The sequence below is a fragment of the Peromyscus leucopus genome, chromosome 22 (assembly GCF_004664715.2).
Source record: "Peromyscus leucopus breed LL Stock chromosome 22, UCI_PerLeu_2.1, whole genome shotgun sequence".
Classification (NCBI taxonomy): Eukaryota; Metazoa; Chordata; class Mammalia; order Rodentia; family Cricetidae; genus Peromyscus; species Peromyscus leucopus.
Genome location: NC_051081.1, coordinates 35,667,672 through 35,692,470, shown reverse-complemented (window position 1 = coordinate 35,692,470; position 24,799 = coordinate 35,667,672). Strand labels below are relative to the sequence as shown.

General features: G+C 48.7%; 1 protein-coding gene across 1 annotated transcript in view; it reads right to left on the bottom strand.

Moving 5' to 3' along the window:
• Positions 1 to 24,799, bottom strand: part of Dpysl5 (dihydropyrimidinase like 5) — an 85,986-nt gene that overhangs the window by 19,999 nt on the left and 41,188 nt on the right. The window contains exon 3 of the mRNA XM_028874437.2: positions 797 to 955. Coding sequence (XP_028730270.1) covers positions 797 to 955 — 159 coding nt within the window. The remainder of the gene's footprint in view (positions 1 to 796; positions 956 to 24,799) is intronic.

Genomic DNA, 24,799 nt, shown 5'->3' with positions numbered 1-24,799 from the left:
CCAGGAAGTGCTAAGAAGGGCTATGGTTAACTCTGTCTCAGCGCTGTAAACTCCAGCACACACAGGCCCTCTGTGCCTGAGCCAACCGCTCAGTGGTCCTCCCCGTCAGCTGTTCATGGTACCTCGCGTACACATCGGGACATCCTGAGCCCCGGCAGTCAGGGCAAGGAGCCAACGCTCCTGAGTTTGGCCCATGGCTTTGGACTCTGCTGCAATGTGATGCTCACTGTGAATGCTGCAAAATAGGCTGTGGGGATCCACAACGATTTCCTGGTGAGACCTGAGCTTGCTTTCCACAGCAGGGCTGCATCAGGGGATGGCCTGATCATGTGCATGGTCACCAGGTGTCTGGGATGGTCTGCACTTGGCTGTGCTGGGGGGAGGTCTTTTGCTCCACCCCTTGGCATTCCTTTAAAAGACCTTCAGTAGAGACAGAAGGGGCAGGTGGGTTTTGACCCAGGTCCTTCTAAGGCTATCCTGTGTTTTCTGTTTGTCTCTCTCCCTCTATATTTCTACCTAGATAATCCTCATTTCTCCCTGCTCAAGGTACCCTGTGGGGGGAAAAAGAGGGAGCAGGTATCCCTTAATGGGTCCTTTAAGATAGGCAGGAAAGTCCCCCTCCCCACCACCTTTATGGACTCCTAAATGTTCTGTTTGGCACATAGGGAAGCCAGAGTGGTGGTGGGGGAGGGTTTGTACACACAGAAGAGCATCAGGCCCCAGCCAGCTCAGTCACACACCCCTTTGTGCACCAGACCACTGGGGTCTTCTTTGGGGGTTCCACCAGCACTGTTACCTTGGGTGCCCACCAGGTGATCCCCACATGGAGGGCATAATCACAGCAGACCTTGGGGTCAGCCAGAGCCCTGCACTTCTCGTAGGCTTCCACGAGGGAGGTCTCCTTGTCAGGCAGGACATGGCCCATGATCATCGTGGTGCCTCCAACGAGTGCCGCCTGAAGGAACAAGAGGAAAGGCCACACTCTGTCACTGTCAAGGTGGGACACGCTGCTCAGGGTGCACTAGGAACAACCACAGAGATTCTGAGGATCCAACACAGCAAGGCTTGGGAAACCGGAAGGGGTGATTCAGAGGTGCGAGGGATGATTTTCTTCAGAGCAAACAAACCCGCTTCTTCCTCGCACAGAGTTCCAGCCTGGTCCTTTGGAAAAAGCACTTAGCTTTTTTCCTGTCACAAGGCCGGATCCCACCTTCCCAGTAGGATCTCTCTCCAAGTGACTTTCGGCTAACTTCAATATAGAGACAACATGATCAAAGGTCCGAGTATATGTATATATCTGTCAATGACCAAGGGTTCATGTATAAAACTTGGTGATCTAGTCACACACTTACATTAAACCACAGTGTGTAAGATAAAACTTGGTGATCTAGTCACACACATACATCAAACCATAGTGAGTAATAAGGTAGTATGAAGATATTGTTTTATTCCGTCACTTACTCTGAGGCAGTTTTATTTAAAATTCATATACATCTTCAACATCAGCCCTTTGGTCCTCTTTTCCCTTCTGCTAGCATATTAGCTTTATTTCCTTCCTTTCTCTCTCTCTCTCCCCTTCTTTCTTTCTTTTCAAGACACTTTCTCTGTGTAGCCATGGCTGTCTCAAAACTGACTCTGTAGACCGGGCTGGCCTTGAACTCACAGAGATCTGCCTGTTAGCTTCACTTCTATCTGTCTTGTCTGGGCTAGAGCGCTTTTAGATGCATGTCTAATTTACTAGTGAAAAAATGACTCAATTCACAGGCTCCACACGCTACTATTTCTAAAAGGTCCTCCCTTCATTTCTCATGTGTGTTTGTGCATGCCTCTTTGCATGTATGTGGGCACAAGTGTGTGTGTGGGGTGTGCATGCACGTGGGTGTACATGTGTGTGGAGACTCTATGTGGATGTTGAGAGTCATCCTTGATTGCTCTTCCATCTTGGCCACTAAGCAAGGTGTCTCAATCAAACCCAGAGCTTGCTGGTATAGACAGTCTGGCCAGCAGGTTTGCTCTGGGGTCTCCTGACTCCACCTTTCCAGGCTGGGTCCTGGGAATCTGAATTCTAGTGCTCGCACTTGTGAGGTAAACACTCTGATCATAGAGCCCTCTCCTCGGCAGCCTAAAAAGAAAATTTTAAGAAGCTTCACTCACAATCACAAGGCAAACCCCCAGGAAAAAATGATTCAACCCATACTAAATTCCTCTATGACTCAAAAAGGAAAACTTGCTTGAACATGTGACTTTTGTGAACTTCCCGAAACTGACATTTCCCAAAGGATGCTTCAGGTAAACGTGCTTTTCCCAAACCCTGTTGTTATGATTAAAATATCCAAGAGAGGGCTCTTCACACACGGAGCTCGCTTCCTGGCTAGACAATTGGAAGGGAGAGTCAAATCTCACTTTATGGAGTGGTAAAGGGCCATCTTGATGGGTGCGTTTAATCATCCTAATTACATTCCTTTCCATAGGGGTGAAAAAGCCCGATGAAGCTGACGTCTCTATAAAGTCAAATTCCCTGAACCCAAATCAGAGAAACTGCTCGGGACTAAGGCACCAGAAAAAAAAAAAAAAAAAAAAATTCCCGCAGCCAAACAATTAAGAATGGAAAAAAAAAAAAAAAAAATCTCCCCTTCTCGGTGGTCTGATTTCTTGCATTGCCTAAAGCAGCCAACAGAGGGCGCTAGCTCTGTGTAATACGCGAAGGACGGGGTGGGAGTGGGGGTGGGAGCGGAGGGGGTGGGGTGGGGCACAGATTGTAGTTTACGAGCTGGCTTCTGTTCCTGGTTCTGCTGGATCCCGCCGGGCTGATTCATCCTCACAGCAGGTGCATGTACTCTGTTTTGGCCTGCCGTGCCTTTCTCGCCTGTCCACGTGCACGCGGGGGAGTCTGGTGTACTAGCACGGTACTCCCTACATTGTTTTGTTCTTTGGGTCTCTGGTGCTGTCTTTTGTGTCCCTTCCGCACCGCACAGCGGCAGCCGTGGATGGGGAAAAAAGGGACCCGCGGAGAGCACCGTGGTAAAGGAGTTAGGATCCCCGAGGCAAGGGTAGAAAAGGCAATCATTTGCAAATCTTCACATGCATGACCGTACACATCAGGCTGATAAACCGTTATCCTCCTACCACAACAAATATTTCCTTCCAAGGGCCTCTGAAACCGAGCTACAGTGCAGAGACGCTGACTCTCCCTGGACTCCGCCCTGTCTCACCACTTCCATCCTGGATACATGCTGAGCACACAGGTCCCAAAACTGTTATTGCTGTAAAATGCTACCCTCGGACCTAGTGTGCACATCACATATTTGTGTTCTGATCCCCAAGATGAGAGGGTAGGCTTGTGTGGATCCTGGAAGGGCTCTTGGCTTTTAGTCAGGGAATTCCAGGGACCAGCAATGGTGTAGATATGGGTTACCGGGGTTCTAGGCAGACACAGCCTCTGAACCTTGTGGGGAAAGGAGTACAAGACGCCAGAGACCCCAAGCAGCATCCTCTGGAGTCGAACTATGGGAACTGAAGAGTTCTCGAAAACATACAGAGTTGTGGTATTGACTTCCCTGACCACTGGGTGTCATCTGGAGCCGCCACGGGCCCCCCTCTGCACCTCCACACATGTGCATGCACACCTGCAGGGCAGCAGCTGTGGGAGGCTTGGAACACACACACACACATACACACACACACACACACACACACACGCGGAGCCGACCTTTCAAACAGGCACAGTTCTGATGCCCAGGATGAATGCCTTGGGCTCCGTGTTCACAAGAACAGGACGCCATCAGAGACGTGACAGACCTTTTCATCGTCACCCCACTTAGAGGCCTTGCAGAGATCATCACTGATCAAGGCCCTGTGTCCTGTCCCCATGCTTTCGGAAGGACGTGTTTAAGGATACTTGGCTGTGGGCCTGTCACATGTCATGACTATTTACACAAAAGCTGTTGCTTAGGGGAGCTGTGGATGATGCTTAGCGACAGGCAGTTAAGATGATGATCATGGATGCTGTCTTAGGGGCTCCATTGCTGTGATGAAACACCACCCACAAAAGTACCCTGGGGGAGGAAAGTTCCACATCGCAGTCCATCCTCAAAGGATGCCTGGGCAGCAACTCAAGGCAGAGCTGATGCAGAGGCCACGGCTTGCTCAACCTGCTTCTAATACACCCCAAGACCACCAGCCCAGAGGTGGCGCCACCCACAGTGAGATGACCTCCCACATCCATCAGCAATCAAAAGAGGCCAATCTGGTGGGGGCATTTTCTCAATGGGATCCCTCTTCTCAAATGACTCGCGCTTATGTCAAGTAAACAAGACGCTAGCCAGCGGAGAGGCTAAGTAATAACATAAAAGGGCACTGCTGCAGGGAGTGGAGAAGCAGATTCGCTGTGTTCACACGACGTTTGGAGCTACGCTAAGTCACACACAGGAAACATGGGAGGAAGCATGCCAAGTACATTAATGACGGCTGTTTGGGGGTAACTGGTCCTGATAGTTTGCTTTTCCTTCTTTTCTAAAATCTATTGAACGGGATATGTTAATTTTACAACACACACGGAAAGCGATGTCATCTTTATAATATGCACTATACAAATCAGCTTGGAACACGCCAAAACTAAATGTAGTTAGCCATGTCTCCATGTGTAAAAGATGTTGCAGTTATGAGATATTTCAGATGCAGAGTAATGTCACAGAGGACTGAAAACCTGCCCGTATAACCTACCGCATACATTTATCAGATACTAATAATTTTATAATTTTTGCTTCAGATATTAAAATTTAAACTTTTAATTTTTATTAAAAATATCATGTGGGGGGGGGCAGTGGGAGAGGTCGAATCCAGGGTCTCATATGTGAAACCCTTGCTTTACCAGTAAGATACACCCCAGATGAGATTTTTTTTCCCTTTGTGTATGTATGTGTCCGTGGTGTGCATGCATGTGTGGCTTCATGCTCATATGTGTGCATCTTCGGGTTCAGATGTGCATTTACATGTGTGTGTGTGTGCACATGTGCTCAAACATACATTTGCATATGTGTGGCTGCATGTGGAGGCCAAACCCTGACATCACTTAGGCATCTTAATTGCTCTCCACTGTGTTTACTGAGGCGGAGTCTCTGGCTGAGCAAGGCTCTAGTCTAGCCAGCTTGCCCCAGGGTTCCTGTCACTGAACTTCCCAAATGCTGGGATTATAGGAGAGCTCACACACCCACCTCACGCTACGGCAAGTGGCTTATTTGCTGAGTGTCTCTCCAGCCTCAGGTACTTTCTAAATCAAATATTAATTCTGATATACCCCATGGTCTCCACTATTACCTGCTCTGAGGCTGACGTACTTCTCTGTGTTTATCTAGTACATGATGCTATCAAGTTGTCCGCATCCTTTGGCAACTTGTTCCCGTGGACATGATCTGCTTCACCTCATGCTTGAACATCCTCACACACGTGTGAGCAGAGCCCACACTCAGATGCACACTGGCAGGAAGTGGAAGTGCAACTTCATGGGGTCTGCAGACCTTCACCAACCCAGGCCTGACAGGGAAGAGCTGAACCCATCAAGGACTCCTTGAACTTGGTGGCTGACCAAAACTCCTTTTGCACGTACACACACACACACACACACACACACACACACACACACACACCTGTCCAACCAGGCCTTCCATGGACACGACTTTTCCCTTATTGTAGGACTTCACATCTCTATCAATTAATGTGGACATGAAGACCATTTATCTAACCAGTAGTCACAATACACCACGGTGCACATTTGGCAGGCGTGAAACATCATTTTACTACTTCCCAAAGGCTACTGATACTTTGTTCTTGACATGTACGGCATACTGCTGGGTAAATCTGGATTTATTTGATGCCACTTTTATTTGTTCTTGGAAACAGCTAATCATACTTAATGATAATCCACTTTATGACACGGTTTCCATGCATAGACTTAGCCGAGACTAGGAACCGGTACTCAAATTCAGTCTTTTACGCATGCCATCTTCATACGTCAGAAGGCCATTCCATCAGAGCACCCTATGGGGGAAAGGCAGGGGTCTGCATGCTCACCAGACACCCACCCTCAAACTGCACAGACACTACAGTCATTTAGGTGTTTATTTTCGGACACAGGATGGAACAATGAATTGGTCCTCCTTAGCGTTCTCAGGGCAAAGTGCTTTGAAGGGACATTCTCTTAAAATCTTTCACATTGCTACAGATCTTACTGTTTCCTCCAGTTTCCTATAGTGATGCCCCCTGACCCTCTCCCACAATGCTTCCCTATCCAATGTGGCTGTCTTGCTCCATGGCCAAGAATGAACAGGTCAAAGCAAAAACCAACCAACCAACCAACCAACCAACCAACCAACCAACCAACCATTGTCCTCTGCTGTTGAGAAGGCACTTGGGCCAAGGCCAATCCACCGGTTTTCCCTAGTGCACACACTCCCAGGATCACAAGGGTGTGTATCTAAGAGAAACGTTGGGATACTGCTTACAGATATATGGCCCGAGGAAAACTCACTTTACAGGGAGTTATACTGAGATTCAAATGACAAGGTATCTGATGTTGCTATGGTGCGGATATAATTTGAATGCCACTTCCCAGTGGTTTTTGTGTGTCAAAAGTTAATCTCCACTGAGAGATACCGGAAGGGTAGAAACAATCCCATTACCATGTTTTAGAGGTGGGGGGATTTAGGAGGCGATTAAAACAAGGTCATGGAGTGTGACCTCATGACTTAATACTGATAGTCTTACAGGGAGCAAGACCAGAGAACAGAGAGCCACATGCTTGTCTTCTCTGTCTCCTTGACACCCTGCACTCTGTTAGGACGCTGCTGGCAAAAAGGCCACCACCAGACACAGCCCCTTGGCCTTAGACCTCCAGAATCACAAGCCAAACTAAGCCTTTTTCAGCACAAATCATGCAGCCAGAAGTATTTCATTGCAGCAGCGGTAATCAGGCCCATGCAGCTCTGCCTTGTAAATGCATCTCCATTAAGTTGCTGAAGCTAGCATTTGTTTATGTGAATCTGCTTCTCAAGAATGGCCAAATTCTTTCACTTTTAAAAGCATTCACATCCTCTAGAAGGACTGAAAAATATCATTGGCTCCGTGGTTTCTATACTTGGGGAAACATCCTTCACTATTAGTCGTCTGGTGCTCGTTGGCCTTCTTGGAAACTAGCTCTTGGACGGCATTGCATTTTGTTGTTGTTGTTGTTTGTTTGTTTGTTTTTGAGACACAGTCTCCTGGTGTAGTAGCTCTGGCTGACTATGGACACTGTCGTCATGACCTTCTTTTAGTGCGCACATCTGCAGCATTCCCGTATGGAAAACTCACACCGTATCACTTTCTTCAGAGGAAACCGGCAGCGTTCCATTCACAACACACCTTAGGGTAAACACATTCTTCTCTGTGTGCCTGACACTTCAGGGACTCAAATGCTAAACCCAGAGGCAAAATTACCCTGGCATGAATCAAACTTGGGGCGGAAGGGCAGACGGAGGCTTAAATCCTATTCCGGAGGCGGATGTAGTGGTGTACGCCGCAACCTGAGCACCTGGGAGGCGGAGTCAGGAGGATGCGGAAGAGTTTGCGGGCAGCCTCAGCTACACAGTACATTTGAGACGGGCCTGCACTATGTGAAAATCTGACTTCGTTTTTCCTTCCAAATTCTTTCTTAAACTACACTTTATAAATTTTCATCCCTTTTCGCTTTTGTTAACCCTGACTTTTCAGTAAAGCCCCCCCCAGTTCTGCAGCTTAGTAGCTGTTACACCCCTGAGCAATTTTTAATCACTCTGAACTCCATATGCTCATTTTACACACGGAGGTGGGAATACAGCCCTCATGGGGGTGACTATGAGAATTAAGAGGAGTGGCTGGAGAGATGGCTGGGGGTGGGGTGGGGTTTGGATGCTTGCTGCCAAATCTGACCGCATATAACACACTAATGCAGGGGGGAGAAAAAAAAAGAATTCAGTGGCATCATGCATGTCATGTACCTAGCTCTGTGCCTGCACAGGGGAGCTCAATAAACTGTGACTGTTGGCAGCGGTGACTTGGAAGTGGCGTCATTTGTCCTCTGTGGAGCTGGGGCTTCATTAGCAAGAATATAAATACCTTTTGGAGCCGAGTCCAACTGGGAAACAGAATGAGGGGGAAACGCTCATTCCCAGTAGAAACAACTTCAGGATGCTATGGGGGACACAAGGCAGAACAAGACAAGGTCCTCAAGGATGATGGAGACCGTCACCTTTCAAGAGGACTCGAGGAAGGGAGGTTCACACTGGGCCAGGGAGGTGGGTATGGCAACCAGAGCAGGAAGTGGTGTGGCAAAGTTAGGGCACAGGAAGAGGATGGAGAATGGACCTGTTTGGTTTGGGCTGAGGGAATTCTGATTAGGACCGAGTGCGTGAACCTTGATTAACCTGGAATTCATGCAACTAGCAATGTTGTCAACTTGTATTTACCGAGGTGGTAGCAATGATGGGGCTCAGGAATATGGGGCTAGGAGCTCCTGTAGAGAGAACCCTGGCCTCACTCCCATCCCTGGACATGTCTATGGCCCAGGAAGAGGCTTTTCTGAGAGCTGGGATGCGTTTCTCCTTGATTTTTTTCTCTTGTTTTCTTTCGAGACAGGGTTCTCTGTAGTTTTGGTGCCTGTCCTGGAACTCGCTCTGTAGACCAGGCTGGCCTTGAACTCACAGAGATCTGCCTGCCTCTGCCTCCCGAGTGCTGGGATTAAAGGCGTGCGCCACCGCCGCCCGGCTCTCCTTGATTTCTGCTATAAGCTAGATGCAGCCACAGCCGGCCTCAGATGACGACCATGACAATCAGACAAGAGTGTTACTCTGGCTGTGTGAGTGAGAGTTCAGTGCCAGCGTGGGGATGACGGGTCTGAATTTTGGGACTGGGATGGGAAGGGTGAATGTGAAACACACTTCCTGAAGAAGCAAGTTTTGACAACGGAGGAAGAAAATAAGTAGCAGGCGAGGTTGAGTATTAGGAGAGGGGATCAAATGTGCAGGGGGAGGGAGTTTTTAATAAAATGGGACAGAGCTGATTAAGGGACATTCAAGCGGAGACGAAACTTGCTGTTACTAACATAATTGAGCACTTACTGTATACATATTTTGGATGACAGCCTGTGAAAAAGATACACTATTCTCACTGGTCAGATGAGGAAGCTAAGTTGCTATTCACACCTGTTAGGTTGAGCTACTTCTTGCCATCCATTTGGGAAGGGGGTGTGGATACAGAAGGTGACCGCCCCCAGGGACCACGATGGGGAGGGCTGAGACGGCACATTCTCGGTTCCAGACTTCCTAGCAGAACAGGAAGTGAGACCAAATGCCCTGAAAGCTGGCGTGAGCCAGGATGAGGGTCAAGAAAAGCACGTGCAAATTCACTTTGGGGGAGTCACCGGGCTCACCCAAGGCCAGGAGCTGGGGCAAGAGAAAGCAGGCTGAGGTAGCTGAGCAGGGACAGCCAAGAATGACTGACAAAGGGGTCGAGGAGCCAGGCAGAAATCCAGCTCAGACACAAAATGAAGAGGGCTCCTGGGGCAGGTTAAATTTTGTTTGGGCTAAAGGTGTCATTTATACCCCCCCCCAGCCACTACGGCCCAGGCTGGCCTCAAACATGCCCAAATAGTTGAAGTTGACCATGACCTTTTGAACCGTCTGCCCCTACCTCTCCGGCGCTGGTATGACAGACACATACCACCACACATGGTTAAAGCAGTGGTGTGGATTGAACCCAGGGCCTCACGCCTGCTAGGTAGACATGCTACCACTGGGTCATGATCCTAGACCCCTCTGTGCTCTTGGCTTTTCTAGAAATGCAGTGCAATGACGACGCACGGGACCTGGGGGCAATGAGGCACAGGGTGGAACTTTGGGCTGGCAGGCCCGAACTAGACTCTCAGTTGTAGCAGTGAAGTGTCCTCGGACCCTGGGTGTGCTGGTTTGAATGAAAATAGCCCCCATATGGGCTGGAGAGATGGCTTAAGAGCACTGGCTGCTCTTCCAGAGGACCTGGGTTCAACTCCCGGTACCCACACGGCAGCTCACAACTGTCTAACTCCAGTTCCAGGGGACCCGAGACCCATGGCAAAACACTAATGCATATAAAGAAAAAAAAAAGAAAAGAAAATGGCCCCCATAGACTCACGGGGAGCGGCGTTATTGGAGATTGGAGTAGGTGTGGCTTTGTTGGAGGAAGTGCGTCACAGGGGCTGGGCTTTGAGGTTTCAGAAGCTCAAGCCAGGTCCAGTGGCTCACTTGCACTTCCTGCTGCCTGCCCATCGGCAGCCCTCTCAGCTCCTCCTCCAGCACCATGTCTGCCTGCAGGCCACTGTGCTTCCCACCATGATGATAACGGACTAAACCTCTGAACTGTAAGCCAGCCCCAGCTAAATGCTTTCCTTTGTAAGAGTTGCCCTGGTCATGGTGTCTCTTCACAGCAACAGGACACTAACTAAGACACTGGGTAAGGAAGCTCCAGCCTGGGTGGCTGTGGCACCATTCTCTGAAGGAGGCATCCCTGGCAGAGGAATGGCTGTTGCCAGAAGTGAGGACCTTGGTTTGTTTTGAGGGCGTCTGAGTTGGTGCCCAGAGCTGTCGGGCTTTGGTTAAACAGAGGAGGCATGGGGTACAGATTTCCTGGGGAAAGTTTAGGGCTCAGAGGGAAAAGAGTCCCGGTTTAGACCCACGAGGCAGCCAAACAGTGTTGGGTCACAGGCACAGACAAGAACTGGAAGACTAGCAAGGGATTCCTGAGGAGTTCCAGCTCTAGAAGCCAAGGCGTTGATACTCCCGGACTCCCTGGCTTCCAGGGGAGTTTAGACGGTCAAAAGCGGGGCCCTCTGTCACTTGGACACAGTGAGCTTCTTATCCGTTGGTTCCAGCTCTGCAGGTGCACACCCACAGCCTGCAGCAAATCGCTATGAAATCCAAGCTTTCTTTTCCTTTCATCTTTTAATAAAGAGTGCTGTTGGGGGCATGCAGGCCTGGCACTGGTCAGAAGGAGGCTGGCCACGGGCCCCTGTTCTCCTCCCCTTCCGACACAAATTCCACGACACAAAGGGAACTGCCCTAGCTGGGGGCTGTTGTGTGCAGCGAGGTTGGCCGGCAGAAGACCATTGGCAGGAGCCTGGTAAGGCTCACGGCAGATCCCACAGTGAAAAGACGCTTCCAAGATGATGCTCACGCTTGAACGGCTCCAGGGCAGCAAGAGAGTGCTTCCTACAGAAGACTTGGTGAAATTAGACCCCACACCGTTCCAAGGCCCCGTCCTTCATGGCTCCACGCATGGATGGATCCAGGAGCAGGTCTCTCTAATCTTCACAGCTGCATGTGGCAGACGTGGCCATCATCCCAGATTTTCAGAGACCAGCCAGGCTGCAATCTAGGCATTTGTACTACCAAGCCCACACTCTCCGGTGCTAACAGGTGTGAGGTGCCTCGAGCCGTCCCACCCCAGCTTCAGGGTTTCCCGGAGGGTGTGCTTAAAATAGACTGTGAACAAGAAAGTGTACACAGAGGGCTTAACTGTTTTTTTTTTTTTTCTTTTCCTTTTCCATTTTGGAAGTTAGGAATACATGAATATCACTTGGTGGGAGGACAATAAAAGCATGCGTGAATTTTTTGTGAGGTATGACACACAGGCCCATGGTTAAGACATTCCCTGTAAGTCCCAGAATGAAGGAATTTCCGCCAGGCTGGCCAGGGAGACAGACACAGCCTGTCACTAGCATAGCAAGACACTGTCACCCTCACTGAAGTCATTGGTCTACTGTGAGAGTAATTCCTAGGTTTAACTTCAGGAAAAAAAAAATACTGATAGCCTACTGTGTGCAGCGTTCTTTATGTTTACGATTGCTTTTGATCCTCAGAACGGCTCCATACGCATAGCTGGCTGGCCAAAGGACTGGAAATCAGTGACTGTTGAATGCTCAGCCCTCAGTGGGACATCTCTGTATCGACCTCCTCAAGGCTCAGGGGACACGGTGGAAGAGAGGATGGAAAGCGAGAAAAAGGTGTAAGTTGGGGGGAGGGTGCTGGGAATGCACCTGTCTGGTCACGGCGTGGCTGTGGCATGCACCAGCTCCCTGCAGCTGTGGTTCCCCACACATGCTCACACCATCAAGCTCAGCCAGCAGGCAGCACCGGCTGGACTCAATGGTTGTTAAAAAAATTAAGTCATGCCGGGCGGTGGTGGCGCACGCCTTTAATGCCAGCACTCTGGAGGCAGAGGCAGGCGGATCTCTGTGAGTTCGAGGCCAGCCTGGTCTACAGAGTGCGTTCCAGGAAAGGTGCAAAGCTACACAGAGAAACCCTGTCTCGAAAAACCAAAATAAATAAATAAATAAATAAATAAATAAATAAATAAATAAATAAGTCATGAGGGTGGGAAGGGGCTATGTTGGGAGGTATAGAGGGAAAAGGAAGGAGGAGTTGGGGGCAAGTATGATCAAGATACATTGTATACATGTAGGAAGCTGCAGAAGAATAAATAAAAGACACGCTTTCTTTTTTAAAAGGTTCTGTAAGTTGGGAACAGCAGTGTAGACCTTGCCACAGAAGTGGGTCCCTGTGAGTTGGGGGCCAGCCTGGTCTACATAGCTGTTGTGTGACAGTCTCCTGTGAGACTGTAACATTCATCCTGCAGGGAGGCTCTTTAACCTAGAAGGTTAAAAACAACAACAACTTAAAATAGCTTCAGGAAGTCCCTGAAACTGACCAGATTCACGAGGTCCCGCCCTGCCAGAGTAAGCCGTAAAAGCTGCCAAGAAGATTCCCAGACCAGACCAGCTGAGCTGCCTGGAAGAGGCTGAGGGCAACAAAGCACTAGAAAGCTCTCTCTGACCTGCTGAACTGGCTGTGCAGTGTGCTCCAGGTTCCCCCGCCCTGTGAGCTGTCACTCATGCTCGGGGGTGAGCTTTAGGGATGCAGCTGTCTGTCTGAGTCACGTCTGCTCCTGTAAGCAAACTTTCACCCACACTCCTGTACGTAACCCCAACAAAACTCAAATTGGTTACTGAGCCGGACTTCGGTGGTATCCATACTGTCTCTCCTGGGATCCCTGTCTGGGGTGAGTAAACATAGGTGTTTCATCTCCCCAGGGAAAGTTTTGTCACTCAATAATAGTGCATTCTAGGCTAGCCAGGGCTGCATAGTGAGATTTTTGTCTCAACAACAATGGAAAAATGCCCTGTAATTACAAGTGGGGACTTGAACAGACGTGTACACCCACGTCTATAGCACTCACAATAGCTAAAAAAAAAAAAAAAAAAAAAAAAATGGGGTAACCCAAGACTCCATCCACAGTCACAGATGAATGGATAAGAACATGTGGTCTATGCATACAGTGGAGTACTCTGACATGCTACAACCCGGATGTACCTGGAAGGCATTGCGCTAAGGGAAAGAAGTAGCCGCGATGGACAAGCATTGTCCCATGCCACTCAAACGCAGAACTTGAGTAGGCGCGCTCTCAGGGACAGAAACAGAATGGTGGTGTCAAGGAGGAAAGAGGGACAGGGGTTAGCCCCTAGTGGCATGGAGCTGCAATTAAGACTCAAAGCTCTGGACACATTGGTGGCCATGTGTCCAAATGAACGTGCCTGAATCCCACAGAATGATATACCCAGACACGGTTAAAGTGGGAAGATTTACGTTAGGTGTATTTACCAGGGCAATTTTTAAAAATTCTTGTAGGCTAAGGGTTATAGTGGGGTTTCAAGGTCACCACACAGGCAAACGGAATGAGAGCCCATCTGACCACAGCTCCAGACTCCTTCCAGTTCAGTTACCCCTCAGCTCGGGCCAGCCCTGCATGACCGAGGGGCTCCCCACTTCCAAAATTCCAAGAATGGCAAAGAGTGAGAAGGAAAGGAGACCTAGCTGTAGCTGTCATAGAGGAGAGGGTGTGGCTGGGGCTTGAATTACAGGGCTAACAGCAAGAATTGTACCAACATTTAAAATTATGAAATGAGGAGCCTGGGGCCTCGCTCTGATCCAGAACGATTATCTCCACAGGCCGAGCACCCGATTTAAATTCATTGTGCTTAATACAAAGCCCCAGCGCGGCACAGACTGTCTCCCGACATGCAGTTGCCATGGAGACCAGAGATGATCCTCAAAGGGAGCTGTGTGGCAGAAGGAACGTGGCTGCCAGCGCTCCAGAAGCCAAGGGGCCCCGTGGAAATGGCTCTAAAGTGGAGCGGCACAGAGGGACCCTTTGTCACCCTGCTCTTCGGCAGGGCCCCTCCTGGTCTCAAAGTGGGAAAGCTGACCGACCAGCAGGCCACACGGATGCCTAGTCAAAGCCCAGGCTGTCCACAGATGCCCGAGAGGAGGGCTGGCCAGCAGCAGCAGCAGCTCAGAGTGAAGTGCGTGTGACCCCGCTTGCCCTCTCTGCATCGTCTGCTTCAAGGGGACCTTCCTTTAGTCCCACGGCTAAGTGGTAACAAGGCCACGAAGCTGTGAAGGAAGGATGCCAGGCCTGCCCTGCATTTATCCACCTGGCAAGTGATGTGACCTCTGAGGCCCAGCCTCCCACCCAGGAAAGACAGATCGCAAGGTCTGCCTGAGCCGGCTTCTGAAGGCCAAATCAGGTGCCTGCTGGACAGACAGAAGGGAGGTCTGAACAGCAAGTCACGGCCTGACGGCTCAGACATGGGGTCAGGAGCCCCGCTATCAAAACAAGAGGATGCACGTGGAAAGCTTCAGGTCCTGGGGGGATCTACATGCTTCCAGGTGCTAGCAGAGGTCTGAGATCCCGGCCTATTGGGCGCTGAATACGCCCCAGTTTGAACTCTGCGTTCTTCACATGGCAGGGAAAACAGACCACCTCAGGGCCCCTGAGTCTGGGGCCTAGAGACGACAGACGGAAGTCCAAGTGTGTGTCACGTCTGGCCAAGGGAGAGTCAAGCAAGTGAGCATGAAGAGAGAAGCTTTGCCCAGGCCTGATGGGAAATGGATCACACTGGGAACCCGACAGTGCTTAGACTTTCAGTCTGGGAAGTTACCCTTGCCTAGTTGGTTCGGGAGCCTCTAGCCGACCCACCGACCCTGAATGTAGGGCATAGGGAGCGCAGAATGAACTGTCTCCCAGGTTGCTGTCACATTTTCACACTTCAAACCGGAACCAGGTTATACAAAGGCCATACATCCATTTACATCGCTATCTATAATCATACCATTATTTATTATTATTATGTCTCTTGGAGTAACGTAAGGAGCTTAAAAGGTCTGGGAATGTAGCGGTTGGTGGAGAGCCCCCCTGGCATACCACAATGCCCTGGGTTCAATGGCCAGCACCATGAGAAACAAGCATCTTGGCCTGAATCCTCGCACCTGCGAGGTGCAGCAGAAGGCTCAGAAGATTGAGGTCACCCTCGGGTACATAGTGAGTTCAAGGCTAGCCTGGGCTACAAGAGACCTTGTCTCCAAAAGAATGAAAATGATTAATTCTTGTCTACCTGGGGAGGAACTGTTTTAGGGACCAAGAATGTTTGCCAGGTGCCTGGCTTATACTCTCAGTTCTTAAAGGTTCAGAGCCTGCACTAAAAATGGCGGCTTCTCTGTATGTGGATGGACAAAGGCAGCTTTGAAAATAAGGGTCAGAGTTAGACGGGTTAGTGCTACATACTCTGAAGAACGTCCTTAATAAAGCTGCAATTACCAAGTGGGTGGTTCTGGTGTAGAGACAGACAAATTGGTGAAGGATCTCTCTCTCTCTCTCTCTCTCTCTCTCACACACACACACACACACACACACACACACACACACACACACCAGAGCTAGGCCCCCATATCTGTGATCGGCTGACTTTTAACAGGGGGTAGATAATCTTTTATATAAATGGTGCTGGGGCACCTTGAGAGTCATGTATAAGAAACCTGAACACCAACCCTAACCGTGTGCTGTGCAGAAAAAACTAACTTAGAATGGCCACAGGCCTACTTACCTGAGGCTAAAATGATAGAAGAAAACCCTAATGACTTGAATGTGTCTCTTCCAAAGACACATGCTGGTCAGATGTAGTGGTGCATGCCTATAATCCCAGGACTTGCAAGGCAGAGGCAGGAAGATTGAGAGTTCAAAGCCAGCCTGCGCTGTAGACCCAAGACCCTGTCTTACAGGACAAGCAAGAAAAGTTCATATTACAAGTGTCATCTCTAAATTCCTAGGTTGATGGCTTTGGAGGTGGAGCCTCTGGGAAATACATTAGGACTCAATGGAGTCGTGAAGATCGGGTTCCGACGTTAACAGCAGTGGCTTTTTAAAGAGTGAGAGTGGCCAGTCCGGCACAACTGCCCTCTCTTGCCAAGTGATGGCTTTTGCCGTGTTATGATGTAGCAAGCAGTTCCTCAACAGATTCAGTGCCATGCTCTTGGGATTCCTAACCTCCAGAACCATGCGCCGATCCGCCTCTATTCTTTACAAAGTTGGTGGCATTTAGTTCAAGCAGCAAAAAATAGACTAAAAGAAAATATAGGGGACTGGGAGAGAGAGCTCCACTGTTGAGCACTGGCTGCTCTTCCAGTGGACCCGGGGTTCAGTTCCCAGAGCCCACATGGTGGCTCACACCCAACTGTAACTCCAGTCTCAGGGGATCCGGTGTCTTTTTCTGGCTTCCTTGAGCACCAGGCATGAAGGTGGTACACATACATACATGGGAGGTATGGTGGTTTGAATGTAACTGATGGGCTCCCATAGTCTCATAGGGAGTGGCACTATTAGGAGGTGAGGCTTTTGTTGGAGGAAGTGAGTCACCGTGGGGGCGGGCTTTGAGGTTTCCTATGCTCAGGATACTGCCTGGTGTCTCAGTCGACTTCCTGTTGCCTGTAAGATGTAGGACTCTCAGCTATTCCTCCAGTATCACGTCTGCCTGCACGCCGCCATGCTCCCCATCATGATGATAATGGACTGAACCTCTGAAACTGTAAGCGAGCCAGCCCAAGGAGATGTTTTCTTTATAAGAGTTGCTGTGGTCATGGTGTCTGTTCACAGCAATGAGAACCCTAACTAATACATAGGGGGAAAACCCATACTCATAAAATAAAAATAATACCTTAAAAAAAATACAGGAGAAAATCTTAGTGAGCATGGATTTTATAAAAACGTCCAGATTCTACAACAAATAAATGAATTCAAAAAAGAAGTCAACACATAGAACTTCAAAATAAAAAAAAAAACTTGCCCTTTAAAAGCCATTGCTGAGGGGCCTGGAAGACGGCTCAGTGAGAAAAGTGCTTGCTGTCTAAGCGTGAGGACCTGAGTTCGAATCCCCAGAACCCGCATAAGAGTCAGATACATCTGTAATCCTAAAGCTTGTACAGGGAAAGTGGGAGACAGAGAGGGGAGGCTCCCCCGAAGTCCAGGGCCAGCCAGCTCAGTGGATGCAGCAGAAACAAAAGAAACTTGTGTCATCTAGCTGTGGTGGCAAACACCTTAGTTACCAGCATCTGGGAGGCTGAGGCAGGTGTATCTCTTGTGAGTTTGAGGCCAGCCTGGTCTACAGTGAGTTCCAGGAAAGGTGCCAAAGCTACAGAGAGAAACCCTGTCTCGAAAAAAAAAAAAAAAAAAAAAAAGAAAGAAAAGAAAACTTGCAAAGACATCAGACACTTCCCTTCACCATAGATACACACAGGCAGATGAGTGTGGAAAACTATTCAGACACAGTCCTTAGGGAAATGCCCATTAATAGTCCAAGGAGTTGCAGCACACACGAGCGCAGCTAAAATTCAACAAGCGGACCGTGATGAAGGACTGCGAAGAGGCAGAGCATCTGCTGGGAGGAACATAAACTGTTGCAATCAGCGTGGGAACCAGTTTGACGATTTCCTAAAAAGCCAAACATACACCCACAGCATGACTGAGACATTCACTGCTAGGTACTTTCCAAAGGGAAATGTTAGCTCATGTCCATACAAACACATAGACACAGAAGCTCATAGCATATCAGTAGCATCTGCGACTGATAACTAATAGCTAAATAGTACAAGCTTAATAGTAAAAGCCAGGAAGCAGATTTTTAAAAAGGGGGGAGAGTAAGGATACGTGTTTCGTCATCCCATATATACAGAAATGCTGGGAAATACAAACTAACCCATATCGACAGGGAAAAAGGTCAGTGGTTACCTGGGGCCTGGGAGGCCAGAAGTAGTTGGAAAGATTACAAGGATATTAAGAAGCTCTGGGAGGGGAAGGCAGATGTTTCTCATATTAACTGGGATGCCATGCCAGTATATACATGTATCAAAAGGTACTATACTGTATGTGCAGCTTTGGTGCTGGAGGGATGGCTCAGAGGTTAAGAACACTGGCTGCTCTTCCAGAGGTCCTGAGTTCAATTCCCAGCACCCATCTGTAATGGTGGCTCACAACTATCTGTAATGAGATCTGGTGCCTCTTCTGACCTGCAGTCATACATGCAGACAGAATACTGTGTACATAATAAATATATTTTTAAAATATGTAGCTTCTATTTGGTTATCCTATACTAAACAGTCAGCTCTAAAACTATATACATACAAGTAACACTATAGGGATTGAACAGGTTATATTTATATATTTAAGAATACACACACACACACACACACACACACACACACACACACAGCAACAATTACAGAAAAGGAGTCTGTAAATTTGAGATAGAGTAAGGGGGAGGGTATACAGGAAGAGCTGGAAGAAAGGGAAGGGAGAAAATGATATATTTTAATTAAAAAAATGTAGCTTGTTGTATACTGATAAATATATAATATTTATTAATAAACTTGTTCTCTTTTTTCTCTTTTTTTCCCTCAAGATGGGGTTTCTCTGTGTAGCCAAGGCTGTCCTTCAACTCGCTCTATAGATTAGGCTGGCCTCGAACTCACAGAGATCCGCCTGCCTCTGCCTCCCGAGTGCTGGGATTAAAGGTGTGCGCCACCACCGCCCGGTGTGTTTCCTTTTCTTTCTTTCTTTTTTTTTTTAAAATTATTTATTTATTATGTATACAGTGTTGTTTGCATGTATCCCTGCAGGCCAGAAGAGGGCGCCAGATCTCATTACAGATGGTTGTGAGCCACCATGTGGGTGCTGGGAATTGAACTCAGGACCTCTGGAAAAACAGCCAGTGTTCTTAACCTCTGAGCCATCTCTCCAGCCCCAGTGTTTCCTTTTCTTAAAGACGTGTTTATTTTTGTTTTATGTGTATGTTACTTTGCTGTTGGGTATGTCTGTGCCTCGAGTGCACACAGCACTGGCAGAGGTCGGAAGAGGGCATCAGTTTCCCTGGCACAGGAGTTAAAGTGGTTATGAGTGGCCATGTGGGTTCTGGGAACTGAACCAGGTCTTCTGCAAGAGCCATAAATGCTCTTGACTGCTGAACCATTTCTCCAGCCGGAGTTATTTATTTGTTTTTTGAAAGATTTATTATGTATATAGTGTTCTGCCTGCATGTACGCCTCAATGCCAGAAGAGGGCACCAGATCTCATTACAGATGGTTGTGAGCCCCCATGTGGTTGCTGGGAATTGAACTCAGGACCTCTGGAAGATCAGCCAGTGCTCCTGGGCCATCTCTTCATTGGTGGGGAAAAAAAAGGGAGTGGGGAGCCCTGAGTACCCAATCATAACTGTTACTTTCTATACAGGGTCTCCCCAAGGATAGCGCTCGCCAATAAGATAGCAAGCTTCGTTGAATTCTTAAATATTAGTTGAAAATATTATGGTACTTAAATCTAAACAGGACAAGCAATTTGTGGCTAGAGGTCGAATTAATTCACTTCCAATGTCATCTTCCAGCTCTATCACTGTGTGTTTAGATGTGTGACCACAAGGATGCCTAGGGCTGTGAGACCAGAGCTTGCACCAGACCTAAGTATCAGTCAGTGAGAAAGCTGTTCCTGTAGTCAGGTCACAGCCTTATCTTCCATAGTCACTAGGTAAGCATCCTCCAGCTTTGAAGACTTTTCTTGTCTTGTTTGTTGGTGGGACAGGGTCTCATGAAGCCCAGCTGGCTTCAAACCAGCTACACAGCTGAGGCTGACCTTGAACTCCTGGATCCTTCTGCCTCTACCTCCCAGGTGCTTGAATTGCAGGCAATGCCCACCATGGCCAGTTTATGTGGTACTAAAGATTGAACCCAAGGGCCTCATGCACACTAGATAACTAGATACCAACTGAGCTACATTATTCCTAGCCTTTAAATAAAAGGGTTCTAAAGGAGAAGATAACACTGCTGGCCGTAGGAACAGAAAAGCAAGGCTGGAACCCCCCTCGGGGGGATAGAGTCAGTGTCTACATGCATGGCCATCCTAAGACACGCACTGCATGTTCAATACAGGAATATGGTGACTCCAGAGGACCTCAGCAAGGCTTGGGAGGGCAGAAACTTGCAAATGAGTGCTTCTGAAATTCTGTGCAAGACCACATTAAAACGTTTTTGGGGAAATGGGGAGGTGGGTTTGTGTATAGATTGCCTGTCATGCAAACGTGTGGATCTGAATTCAAACCCCTAGTACCTATATAAAAACCAGGCATGGCTGCATGTGCCTATCACCCCAGGGGTGGGAAGTGGAGACAGGTGGATCCCGGGACCTTGCTGTCCAGCCAGCCTAGTCAAAAGTGAGCTTCAGGGGCCGTGACAGACCCTGTCTCAAGCGAAAGGTGGAGAGCAATAGAGGAGAACCCTTGGCATCCTCCTCTGGCCTCCAAATGTACACAGATGGGTGTGTGCACATGCATACACATGAACACACACATCTACCTATGTGCATGCACACATATACCACACACACACAACACACACCCCATAAAATCTCTTTCGAAATATCAAAGAAAATATATTAATTGTCTTCTTTTTAAATTAAAAGATTGTATTTATTTGTGTGTGTGTGTGTGTGTGTGTGTGTGTGTGTGTGTGTGTGTGTGGTGCCATAGCACATGCCTGGAGGTGAGAGGACAATGTTTGGGAGTCGGTTCTCTCTCTCTTCTGCCGTGTGGGTCTCAGGGACTGAACTCCGGCGGCAAGCACTTTTACAGGCTGAACATCCCATCAGCTCTTCTTTCTACAATGTCTGAGGCCAAGTGGAAGACACAGAGCTTTTTGTATTGGGTCTAGAAGTCTTTTAAGACGCACATGGGCCTGTTAAGCTCTATCCTGGTCTCCAGATTTCAAAATGCAGGGAGCACTCTATATTGATAAATTCTTTGCAAACGCCCTTTATTCTGGGAAGCAGGATGGAGGTCAGCAAAGGGAGTCCTTTCCAATCACAGATGTAAAAGCTGAAATAAGAAATGACAGATCTCCCTTACGCTTGTTCTACGAAGGACTGATCTAGCCTTCTTCCATTTTGGGCTGCCAATCATTGTGCAGGCAGACTGAAAATTGCCAGCAAGGTTTTGTTAAGCAAGGTACCTTAACAGTAGAAATGGAATCCAATTTTTCAGTTCCTAACTGATGCCCACGGCTTTAATGCATGAGAGACCACCACAGTAGGCTTTCTTTTTCTCTTTCTTCCTTCTTTTCTCTCTCTCTCTCTCTCTCTCTCTCTCTCTCTTTCTTTCTTGAGACAAGATTTCTCTGTGTAGCCAGCCCTGCCTGTCCTGGAACTCACTCTGTAGACCAGGCTGGCTTCAAACTCAGAGATCCTCCTGCCTCTGCCTCCTGAGTGCTGGGATGAAAGGCGTGCGCCATCACTGCCCAGCCACAAACAGATTTTCAAGGTTCTGTCTTTAGTCAACACAATAAATATATGCATTTAACAAATGCTTATTTAATGCTTCATAAGCATCAAGTGCTGTTTTACGTTCTTCACACATAGCAACTCAATAGATGTAAACGAAGGGCCATTAATAATCTGTTTTCCAGATAAGGACATCGAGCGACCAGGAGACATTAACTTGTGTAAGCCACAGTCTGCGAAGGTGGAGCGGGCCTTCAGGCTTGGGCAGCGTGCCTCGGCTCCACTCCTAACTGCTCCACTGAGCTGACAGTCAGTTGTGGGGTGTGTGTGTGTGTGTGTGTGTGTGAGCCTTCGGGCAGTCACAGACCACACGTAAACGAACCACGGTCTCTGGCCCTCAGAGACTTCCACCTGGCTGAGAGAGACACTTAAGCCAGGAAGCAATCTCAGAGCCCAGGACGATGACGAGGCTGGGCCTGAAGTCACTGTAGGCAGTGTGACACTGGGGTACTAAGGAAGGGTACCACAGGTGGACTGGGGTGGCAATACTAGTTCCAGGGGACCCAATGACCGACCTCCTCAGGCACCAGCCATGCACATGGCGCCCAAATAAACAGACAGGCAAAACCCTCACACATAAAAACATGAATAAATCTGCACCCAATCTTAGCCAAAAGGCCGAGAAGTGATGAATGGATAAAACTAATTTAAACGTTTTGAAATGTATTTGTACAACCTTCTTGATCTATTTATGCCTGTGTGTTACATGCATGTGTACATGAATGTGTGCACCAGTGCGCTCATCTGGGTGGAGGCCAGAGGTTGATGCTGGGTGTCTGTCTTCATTGCTCTTTACCTCATTTTTTTGAGACAGGGTCCCTCACTGAACCTGGAGGAACCTGGAGCTTGCCTTTTGGATGGACTGGCTGGCCATCAACCTCTCGGGGTCCATGTGACCAACCCCAGCAGTGGGCTTACAAGTTTGTGCTGCTGTGCCTGGGTTTCAGGTGGGCGTTGAGGATCAAAGTCAGGTCCTCATACTTTATCCACCGTACCATCATCTCCCCAGCCCAGGGGCAGAATCTTTAAAAAGCTTAAGTAGTTAACGAAACTGGTGAGTGGAGGGCAGAATGATGGTAGAATGGCTGTGACTGTGTACATAATGCCTTGTACAAGGCAGGGAAAATTATAAGTGAACTCACAGGGACACACACCTTGCCGCGCACACCCTTCCGTGGAGAAGGAAGGGACTCAGTGAAGAAGACAGCATGCTGTCTTCCAGAAAGGAAGCCAACTCTTTGAGACAGGCTTTCTCTGTGTAGCTTTGGAGCCTTTCCGGGATCTCACTCTGTAGACCAGGCTGGCCTCGAACTCACAGAGATCCGCCTGCCTCTGCCTCCCGAGTGCTGGGATTAAAGGTGTGCGCCACCACCGCCCGGCGGGAGCAAACTCTAAGAGGACCTCAGTTAACTAGGTGAACCTATCCCGGGTCAAGGCTTATCCTGATGGGAGAGATTCTGGCTAGGGATTTGATGACAGAGGGGGATTTGGGACAAGAGTGGCTTTGAAGATGAGTGCGGTGTGAGGCAAGACATGGCGGGCAGCCACTAAGGAGCTGAGATCAGCCCTTGGCTAAGAGCCAACAAGGACAGGGACCTCAGCTGCCTCCAACTGCAAGAGATGGCACTCTACAACTAGTGTAAGGGCGCCCTAAACTCCAGCGACACCTTGATGACAGCTTGTGAGACTGTGGGTGGCAGAGGACCTGCGTCCAAATCTCCCACCTACTAAACAGCTAATGAATGGCTATTGTAAATTACGACGAATACAGTAATTCGTTACACAGAAAATTAACATATTCTTTGTAAGTGGACTAGGCACCATCGGGGAGGGGGACGGAGTTTCTTCCAGGTGTCTAGGAAGGGAGAGTCAGACCATGAAGCACTCACCGAACTCTCCTGGTTCGACCGCAGGTGACCTAGACGGCAAGGCAGAAAGAGGGGCGGAGCTACGCTGATCCCGACCAGTGCAGCCAGGCGAGCCAGGGGGCGGGCAGCCAGGCACAGCAGCCGCTGCTGAGAGACTGAGGGATGACGCCCCAAGAAGGCCGGTGAAGGCGCCACGGTGGGTGGCAGAGCCAGAGACACAGGCAGCGGAGGGCATTCAGGAGGGCGGAAGAGGGGCCGGAGAGACAGACGGCTTGGCAGTTAACAGCGCCTGCTCACTAGCAGAGGATTGCATGCCGTCCCCAGCACCCACATCCAGTAGCTGACAACTACCTCTAACTCCAGGTCAGGGGATCCTGTGTCCTCTTCTGGCCTCGGCGAGCATCACACACATGTGCACATATATACACACACACATATACAAATAATAACAATAAAAATCTCTAAAGAAAAAATCATAGAACGCTTCCATGGTAAAGCCAAAGTGAATGGATCTTTCCTCGGGGAACCAAAGACACTGGAAGATGGCCTAGGGTTGAAGTAGTAAACCCTATCTGGGACATCTCAAATGCTGGGTGACCACCTCGCTAACATTTAGAATGGTATGACCTATCCTATCCCAAAGTGCTGACATCCACATGATCGTCAACACGGGGATAATCAGGCTGCCATCTTGGGTGGGTGGAGGGCTCAACAGTTTCTGTCTCGTGGGCCAGTTCTGTGACATCCTTCTCTGGTCCAGACAACTTAAAATGCATGGAGTGCCAAGAAAATTATTTGTGTGTGGTCCACTAAGGGGTCATAAGGTTGTACAAGAGGTCATCAGGTTGTACACTGTTTAACGCAGTGGTTTTCAGCCTTCCTAATGCTGCGGCCTAATACACTTTCTCATATTGCGGTGACCCACAACCCTATTTTGCTACTACTTCATTACTGTAATTTTGCTCCTGTTATGGACAGTAATGTACATATGTGATATGCACGACATCTGACATATAACCCCTGTGGACATGGACTCCAAAGGGGTCACAACCCACAGGTTGAGAACCACTAACGATTTAAGGAATTTCTGAGAGAGTTTTTGGAAAAAAAAAAAAAAAAGACCCAGTTCCACTAGGTGTGGTAGTGCACACCTTTAATCCCAGCACTCGGGAGGCAGA